Genomic DNA, 9,917 nt, shown 5'->3' on the forward strand with positions numbered 1-9,917 from the left:
ACAAAAACTTAATTTTATTTAAACCATATGAAGTACAATTATACAGAACATGGTAAAAGGGTATTTTTAATATATAATTTAGACACCATACTAATTTAAATTCTTATTCTTTAATTTGAGGAAATCCTGTTCTAAAAAACAGTATGGCTTAGTATTTTAATTGGCTGATGTAGATAAATTGAAATTATAGTTGTATCTATCAAATGTCAGTTATAATTTATTAAATATTTACTAATGTTGTCTCTCTCTCTCTTTAAAGCTGTTCTTTACCTCTACCCTGCGCAATCGCCACAGCCGGGTTTACTTTATGACCCTTGGAATACTTGAAGAGCTCTAAAGCAACTATGATGTTTAAAAGGTTCCAATGATTTATTACATTTACAAACGACATAAATACGCAATGTTCATCTTTAAATTTCTGAGATTAAATGAGCATTCAGTTTTATTATAAGGGAAAAAATAAATCAGATACTTTACTTTTAATGTAGCACAGAATAGTTTTAATGAGAAATGCAGCTTTATATATAAAATTAACTATAGCAAGCTCTATGTACTCCAATGGTGTACAATGTCTTTTGCACAAACTTTGTAACTTTTGTTACTGTGAATTCAAACATTACTCTTTGGACAGTTCGGACAGTATCTATATTCATATTTTACAACATGGAGTAAAGAAACCTGTAATGAGTTAGATTACAAACAGCTTTAAAAAGAATTGACCCCGTATGAGGCTTTTCAGAAAAAATAAAAGTAGCAACAAATCATATGTGAATTTGCAAAGTCATATAAAGAACCAAAGGTTAGATTATTAAATGAAAATGATAAGGACTATGCTATAAATCAGAGTAAGGCCGAACAACCTGCATGCCTGGAGAACACTACAGTGATAAGGGGGGAAGGGCCACCCATTTCCTCCTTGCTCCATGACACTTAAGCCCGCAGTCAGAGACCAGTTGTGTTCTTTTCATCCCATGTTAAGCTGGTTTTCTCCCGAAAAGAAGAAAGGAAGAAAGCCTCAGATGCTTGATTTTCCTCAGAACCCCAAAAATGTGCAATAGCTGTTTTTAAAAACCACCAAATAATACACTTGTAAGCCTGAATACAGGACTGAAAACTCCTATACACATGTACTGTAGACTGAATTTTTTTTCCTAATACTTTAAAGTAGGCGTCAAATTCTACCCCCTAAGACAGATGGGTTGATTTCTCAAAATTCTTATCTGGCTAGCAGTGTGACCATCAGAGAGCAGTAAATATTTTCCCAATCCCGTATGAAACTATATAAAAATTTCCCTCCAGTTATTAAACAAAAACTACAAAACATAACAACAAAAAACTTTGGCTGCTAATACTTGTGTTTTTCGTCTTTCTATTTCTGTAAAATCAGAAATTAATTTGAAAGTGATAAGTCCACATGTTAGGGACTTAATGGTATAGGTAAAAAGAAAGAAAAGATTTTGCAAAAATACAACTTTCATCAGATACCCAAATCTACAAAAAGTAGTGAGAATCATACTAGTCCGTCCTCCTAATATGTTAGAGACGCCATAGATAGGTAGTGTTTGGTCACCTATGGTAACTGCTACCTGGTGAAAAGCATAATTTCTGCATATCGATCCTCAATACCATGGTTAGTTCTGGGGCAATAGAGAAGCAACAGAACTACCACAAAGTATACCTCAGTATAATTCCTCTAGTTCTGCTTCTAAAATCTGAAGACAGTGCTAGTGGAATAATAATTTTCAAACTACCTGGTTAACCAAAATACATAAGCAGCTGACTATGTGTGATTTCATGATAGCACATTATTTCTTGGCACCTTGGTGCCGGGAATGACGATTTGGATTTTCCTAACAACTTATAGCAAGAGTGTAGTAGCTCAATAATGAGAATTTAGGAGAACCTAAATCCATGCATTAAAGAAATAAATGTGATTCATATTTCTGTTACTGTGACACAATAATGTGATCCTAAAACTGGCTTATCCTTGAGTGTTTACAACTCGAATGACTTTTTAAATGCAGTAGTTTAAAGAGAAAACAAACTTTTATGTCAAATTATTTCCTTAGACGTAGTTTTCATTATTATAAATTTGTACACCAAAAAGGCCTTGGGGAACTTTGTGCAAGGACCTCATCGCTGAGCAAATGGAGCTTGCTATGTTTGAATTTCAGAAAATTTTCTCATTTAAGTAGCATGTAGAATCAAATCTTTTAAGAATTCATTTTTTCCTTCATAATATTTACTCAAAGTTAAGGTTCAAAAATAAGTTTTATCTTAAAATCATATTTTTAGGACAGTAAGACATTAAACTATTTTAGGAAGTCAACTCCCATTGTGCTCTGTGGCTGTCATTCTAGTAAACATAAACAGTAGTGAGCTACATCTACAGAAATGCCTCAAAGTAAACAAGCAAGAGAGACTGTAAATGTGTAACTGAGCTTTAAAGGATAAGGTATTAATGAAGAAAGGAAACCGGGTACTAATTAAGAAGGGAGATTGAAATGTTGGGTAGCTGAATAGGAAGGACTGAAAATATTTGAAGTTGTTCATAGGTAATAAATACTTCTGATTTTGATGAAAATCTATTTGGAATTTTTACATCCTTTGCTAGCTGAAACAAGAAAAGGACAATTAAATTTCATAGTCAGTGCACAATAATAGGCAGAATAAATTGTACCTACACCTCGCCTTGTAGCAGAAGCACCTGGAAGCTCCAGCTCATCACAGGAGCATGGAGGGGGACTCCTGACAAGCCAATGTCCCTAGCCTGTGATTTGAAGCATGAAAGTTCTGGCAGGTTGTGAGTAGCATTGGGACAGAGTACAGCTTTACTTTAGTGTACTTTAGTTTTTTTGCCAAAGCCCTTGTCCAAAATAAAAGGCATTATTGAAAATATGTGAAAACTAGAATACGATGTGTGAAAAGGGCTGACAAGAAAAGCTTTGAGTGATTAGGTCTGTTGAAGTAAGGTAAGATCATCAGAGGAAACAGTAAGAAAGGATAATCATTAAGATAGTAAAGTAGGCAAAGCAGAAATCACACATGCACACACACATAAACCATTAGAATGCATTAATTTTAATATTTTTAGTGCTATCAGTTTCTAGATAAATTAATCGCTAAGTGTTTTCTGCAGGATTCATTTAACTGAGACAGTATCCATAAAACCAGGAATAATGCCATATGTATTCAATGGGATCTTTTAAGTACTCTTCAATTCTTTTAAAAAAAAGTGCCTATTTAAATCAATTTCCTGTTTAAATCAATTTGTATTCAATCTGTGCTCTAACTTTAAAAATTATTGAAATAATTTTCGAGACTGCTAATTGTTTCGTCAGAAAATCTACAATGAATCATTGTTCAACCTCTAAAAATAAAGATTTTAAAAATTATTGGTTGATGTCATTATTTGAAATATACTTTCTAATACTTCAGAACTAGGACTCATTAAAGGAATATTCATTTCTTTAAAGTATGTAATAATGCGCTGATTGGAAAGTGTTAGGGGTTCTGTCTGTTGTTCCATTAGGAATTCAGGCCAAGGAGGGCTATATTAATCTGAATAAAATCGTTCTGGGTACAGTGGTGGAATTACAAACATTAATTTTCCTCTAAATATGTAGGACTTTACACAGACTCAAAGACTCACATGGATTGGGTAAAACCCAAGAAAGTTTCAATGCTGACTTCCTTCCCATTCCACCCGTGTCCTGAAGGCCAGAGGAGAAGAAAGTGGAGCAACCTTATCCAAAGAGAGGAGTAAAGATTTATAGTTTTTAGCATTCAAGAAAGGGTTTAGTGCATGCTGATGGTGGAAAATGGAAGATGGAGTAATCATGGCAGGTTGCTAGGAAGCTGAGTCCTTCAACTGGGGCCAGAAGAGGAATAGCACTTCTCTCAGCAGATCAGAGAAGCATTAGAAGCATGGTCCCATGAGTATCCTATTGTCCCAAAACATTCTGAAGAGATGTTCATCAAGCTTTCCCCTTAAGGCCAGTGGGACGTGGTCCTAATTTGTCAAATGTGGCCAGGCATTCAGGAGTTAGGTTACCTGGGCATGAAAAACTTGTCTGGGCTTTTAGAAGCTAAATTCAAAGTGATTCATTGCAATAAAATTGACTCATTCAACTTGACATATAGGACCCACAGACTTCAGCTACTTTAAGGGACAGTGTTAGAAGCCAAGGAACAAAAGTATCATCACAGATTAGAATTAGAATGGGCAGGGTGATAACCCAAGGTTGAGAGAGGACGTTGTCCTAGGGACCCTTTACCAAAGCATGAGTACAGGGTAGGTCAAGAGCAGAGGTCACTATTAGTAACTTTATCACTCTCAAAGGGAGCAGTGTGTTTATAGACTCCAATACTGCAAGTCTTTTGATTGAATCTTTTTCCAACACTGTGATTTCCAATATAATAGCACTTTTTTATGTATAGGGCCTTTGGCCCTCACTTAAGGTTCCTAAAGATAATAAAGGCATTGAGTGTGTCTACTCTTTAATTCCAAAAATTGAGTGGAGGCAGCTAATAAGTTAAAGGCCAAACATGTTTCAGAAAATATTGTCACATGTCAAATTTTATGTTTTTCACAACCATATCAACTGATTCAAAAAGAACAGTTTCTGAGGGAGTAAAATTGAGTCTATATGGATTTATATTTTCAGAAGCTAGTCCACAGCCTACTTTGTAGGTGAATAGGAAATCAGGTTTGGGATTAACTTTTTCTTATAGCTTTGCCACTCCATCTGTCAAAGTGCCTCATTTGGTGCTTAACATACAGCAAAGGCTCAATAAAAACATGAGTTGAAATGGAGAAATCAGTCTTTTTTGCCTTGATTGTCCTTAGTGCTGTTTTATTTAAACAACTTAGAGTTAAAATTCACAAATCCATTTGTTTCATCAAAGTACTGTCTGTGTTCTGGTGACCAAAAGGTAATGACCTATTTTGGTTAATTTCAAATTATTTTGACCTACAAACCTGAGATGAAGCAAAGGATAGGTAAAAATAAAATTAAAATTAGGGCCAAGCCCAGTGGCCCAGTGGTTAAGCTCAGCACACTCTGCTTTTGTGACCCGGGTTCAGTTCCCAGGTGCAAACCTGCACCACTTGTTTGTCAGTGGCCATGCTGTGGTGGCAGCTCACATACAAAAAGAGGAAGACTAGCAGCGGGTGTTAGCTCAGGGCAAATCTTTCTCAGCAAAAAAACCAAAACAACACAGGGCAGAAGGCTGTGTTAAGTGATGTCTAGGGCCTTTTCCAACAGTGACTCTTTGGGAGTCTCTGAATGTTAAAAAAAAAAAAAGTGTCTTTTTAAGTTTTGTTTATCTTGAAAAGTAGCTGATAAGGGACCTCTATGCCCATTTAGTAATTAGCCAAGGAGCATGAGTAATGACAAAGTTTGTTTAATAACAGCTCAAAAACAAGCCATCCAACTGGCTGTTTTCTACAAACATTTGGCCTGAATGTGATTCTTTTTCACAAGAGTGACTCTATGTTGTGGCATCTTGAGTCATATTTAAGGGTCATAAAATCTTGTCAATATATATTTTGATCGAAAAATTTTAAATTATGTTCCCATAAACAGATACATCAAATTCCAGGCATTTTCTGAAGGTACTTTTTTAGCAGATGAAAGAATGTGTCTGACTTGCAGGTGGACAGGTAGTCATTTAAGTGCATACAAAATGGGACCATCTTTCCAAAAGTCTAAAGGCAAACGTACAACACCAAGAAGTTGAATCTCACAAGTCAAGATAGTCAGAAATGAATATAATGAAGTTCAAAGCAAATTGGACTACAAAAAAAATGAAATCTTATTTCTACAAGTAAAAGAAATATTATATGACAGGCTGAGAAAATAGGCATTTAATCTGGCAATGTAAAGTCTTTATGAATTTTACTCCACAAACCTGAATGTGCAAAAACCAAACCAAACCAGGACCGACCCAGTGGCGCAGCGATTAAGTGTGCACGTTCTGCTTCTCGGCGGCCTGGGGTTCCCCAGTTCAAATCCTAGGTGTGGACATGGCACTGCTTGGCATGCCATGCTGTGGTAGGCGTCCCACATATAAAGTAGAGGAAGATGGGCAAGGATGTTAGCTCAGGGCCAGTCTTCCTCAACAAAAAAAAAAAAAAAGAGGAGGATTGGCAGTAGTTAGCTCAGGGCTAATCTTCCTCAAAAAAAAAAAAAAACAAAGAAAAAAAGAGTTATTTGAATTCCAGCTCTTATCCCACAATTCTGAGAAGAAATTTAATTCCAATCATTATTTGGCCTTCCCTCATTTATCCATTAGGGTTGTATGAAGGTGTGAGGGATCAGAAAATTCAGGGGTCTATAGTGTACACTTGTCAACATTGATACTCTCATTGCTCTCTTAGTCTCTTGCGGTGACTCTGAGACTTCTGTGTCATGTGTGGTCATGGAAATCTTTGCCAAAGCAAAGAGCCCAGGTACCTAGGGTCATACCCACTGTGGTATCGCTACCTCCTTGGGTGCTGGGTAGGCAGGGATCCCTGCTGCTTTAGTAATCACAGTTCCTCATGTTTTTTCCTATTCCTGGTGAATCGCTCTCTTTGCTCCAAGCTTTTGTTCTTCTGTTTCCCTCTCGTCCAAAGTAAAATGTAATTACCTCTTCCCCTTCCCTTTATGAGAATGACAACATACTTGTGTCAAAGAGTTTAGGCTTGAAAATTTTAAGCAAGAGATTTTGAGACAATTTTTTCTTTAAGTTCCACTATATAACTTCTGTACCTGCCCAAGAAAAAAGAACCCTCCATACACTTGGAGAGAGGAAATTCAGTGAGAACAAATTAAGACCACAATCAGTTATCCTGTCACCTACATTTAAAAAAATTCAGTTTAATGTAATCAAAGAAATGAAAATTTTAAAAAAATGAGACACTATTATTGCTATGTGAGAGTCCAGGAATTCCCAATCATCTCTCGTTACCCTCTCTTTAATCCTCTCACTATACCATGATCCTTTGCTTTGTACCCTGTTACACCTTGTTGCAGCTTCCAAACAATTGTCCCCACATCATTGCCCCTCCTTTCTCCTTGATAGTCCCCACCTTTGAATCTACCCATTACCCATCCTTGTTGCAGTCATATATAGACCCCCACATCTTTCCTCCTCTTTCTTTAAAAATTTTAGCACTGGCTGACTGTTATTTCCTCCAACACTACTTCTAATTCTCGATGAAGTTAATATCTACTTAGATGTTTCTGTCAATATCCTTTCTCCTGTAATCCATAACTTCCTATCCAAATAAACTTGATCACATTATCTCAGCCACCCACTTCCACAGAAATACACTCTTGACCATATCATTATCTATAACTATACTTCTTTCATAAGCTCAGTTTCATTTGCCCCACTCTCAGACCAACACTTTCATTTTTCCAGCCAACTCCCTCTATCACTGGACTCCAAAAATTCTTTAACCTCATATGGACCCACAATCTATTGATCAGAACACCTTTTTAATGCCCTTCACCCTCATGCGAAGAAGTTCTCAATCCCTTACTTACTTAGCTAAGATTTCATGGTGTATCAACATAATCAATCCTTTGCATGGATCCTTAACTCCACTGCCTTTCTTTAGCTTGGCAACATCACAAATTTCCTTGAATAGGACTCTTTGTCTCCTCCACAGCTGCATCGGTACAGCTGATTGTGGCTATAGAAAATACACAGGGGCTAGCCCGGTGGTGTAGTGGTTAAGTTTGCCCACTCTGCTTTCGTAGCCCAGGGTTCGCAGGTCCGTATCCAGGGTTCAGACCCAGCACCACTTGTCAAACCACGCTGTGGTGGCATCCCACATAAAATAGAGGAAGATTGGCACAGATGTTAGCTCAGCAACAATCTTCCTCAAGCAAAAAGAGGAAGATTGGCAAGAGATGTTAGCCCAGAGCCAATCTTCCTCACAAAAAAACCTCACACACGCATAACTCTGCTAACTGGTCTCATTTTTAATTTATGACTGAGAGCCACCAGTGGGCTGGCAATGCCACCCAGTAATTTATACTACATTTCTATATTCCACTCACTCTCCCCACTCACAAGTAGGAAGATGAAAAATTCATATTTTCTCTTCTATCCTCAATCCTCTAAAATCTCCCACCTCATGCTCATTCTCACCTAATGACCTACACTCCTACTTCACTGAGAAAGTAAAAACAACCAGTAGTTCCCATCATCTTATCCACCCATGTATCAAATTGATTCTCTGCAATTCTTGTTCCCCAAATTACTTTTATATTAATTCCAATCAGACTTTCATCCCAACCATTCCACAGAAAGAGCTAAAAAGTTCTTGTCAAGGTCATCAATGACCTCTACGTTGTTAAATACAATGCCAATTCTTCCTAGTCCTCTTTTATTTAACATATCAGCAATGTTTGGCAAAATAGATCACTCCCTCCTTCTTGAAACAATTTCTTCTCTTCGCTCCTGGAATACCACTCTCTCCTACATCGCTAGTGCAGTTGAGTGTAGCTGTAGAATAATATACAACTCTGCTAACTGGGCTCAATTTTTCCTGTCTCTTCTGGTTTCTTTTCATCTCTCTGATCTCTAAATGTTATAGTGCCTCAGGGCTAGTTCTGGTACCTTACATCTCTTCTATCTACAATTCCTCCTTAGGTGATAACATCTATTCTCATACATTTTAATGTAGTCTATACACTGACAACACCCAAATAATTATCTCCAGTCTGAATCACTCTTCTGAGCTCCAGAAGCATATAATCTACTGCTTACATGATATATTCGTTTTTTAAAAACAGGTTTATTGATATATAATTTGCACACCATAAAGTTAAAGTGTACAATTCAATGACTTTTAATATATTTACATATTGTGCAAGCATAATCATAAATAAATTTTAGAATATTTCATCACCTCAAAAAGAAACCTCATACTCATTTGTAATCACTCACCATTACTCCTACACCCTTTCTCAATCCTAGGCAACCATTAGTATGCTATCTGTCTCTATAAATTTGCCAATTCTGGACAGTACATATAAAAGGAATTACACAATATGTGGTCTTTTGTGATTAACTCTTTTTGGTTAACAAAATGTTTTTGAGGTTAATCTATGTTGTAGCATGTATCAGTACATTATTCCTTTTATTGCTGAGTAATATTCCATGGTATGGATATACTATGTTTTATTTATCCATTCACCAATTGATAGACATTTGCGTTGTTTCCATTTGGGGCTATTATGAATGAAGCTGCTATGAAAAATCATGTGTACATCTTTGTACCTTTGGGTATGTATCTAGGAGTGGCATTGCTGGAGCCTATGGAAAGCCTTTGCTTAATATTTTAGGATTTGCCAAACTGTTTTCTAAAGCTGCTGCACCGTTTTATGTTTCCACCAAGAATATATGACGGTTTCGATTTCTCCACATCATGGAAAGCACTTGTTATTGCCCTATCTTTTAATTACCACAGCCATCCTAGTACATGTGAAGAAGTATCTCATTATAGTTTTGATTTGCATTTCCTTAATGACTAGTAGTGTTGAGCATCTTTGCATGTGTTCACTAGCCATTTGTATACCTTCTTTGGAGAAAAATATATTCATATACTTCACCCATTTTTAATTGGGTTATTTGTCTTTGTGTTGTTGTCGAGTTGTAAGAATCCCTTAATGTATTCTGGATCCAAGCCATTTAACAGATATGTGAGTTGCAAACATTTTCTACCATTCCATGGGTAATCTTTTCATTTTATTAGTGGTATCATTTGTACCACAGAAGTGTTTAATTTTAATGACTCCAATTTACATCTTTTTCTTTGGTTACTATGCTTTTGGTGTTATATCCAGAAAATAATTGCCAAATCCACTGTCATGAGGATTTCCCCCTATGTTTTCTTTTGAGACTTTGATAATTTTAGC

General features: G+C 36.4%; 1 protein-coding gene across 7 annotated transcripts in view; it reads left to right on the plus strand.

Moving 5' to 3' along the window:
- NRK (Nik related kinase) overlaps window positions 1-3,395 on the plus strand; it is a 123,714-nt gene extending 120,319 nt beyond the window's left edge. For all 7 annotated transcript variants that reach the window (XM_070605111.1, XM_070605112.1, XM_070605108.1 and 4 more), the window contains one exon: window positions 260-3,395. In XM_070605111.1, the coding sequence (XP_070461212.1) occupies window positions 260-337 (78 nt within the window). In that variant the 3' untranslated portion in view covers window positions 338-3,395. The remainder of the gene's footprint in view (window positions 1-259) is intronic.
- The last annotated feature ends 6,522 nt before the right edge of the window (window positions 3,396-9,917 follow it).

The sequence above is a fragment of the Equus przewalskii genome, chromosome X (genome assembly GCF_037783145.1).
Source record: "Equus przewalskii isolate Varuska chromosome X, EquPr2, whole genome shotgun sequence".
Taxonomy (NCBI): Eukaryota; Metazoa; Chordata; class Mammalia; order Perissodactyla; family Equidae; genus Equus; species Equus przewalskii.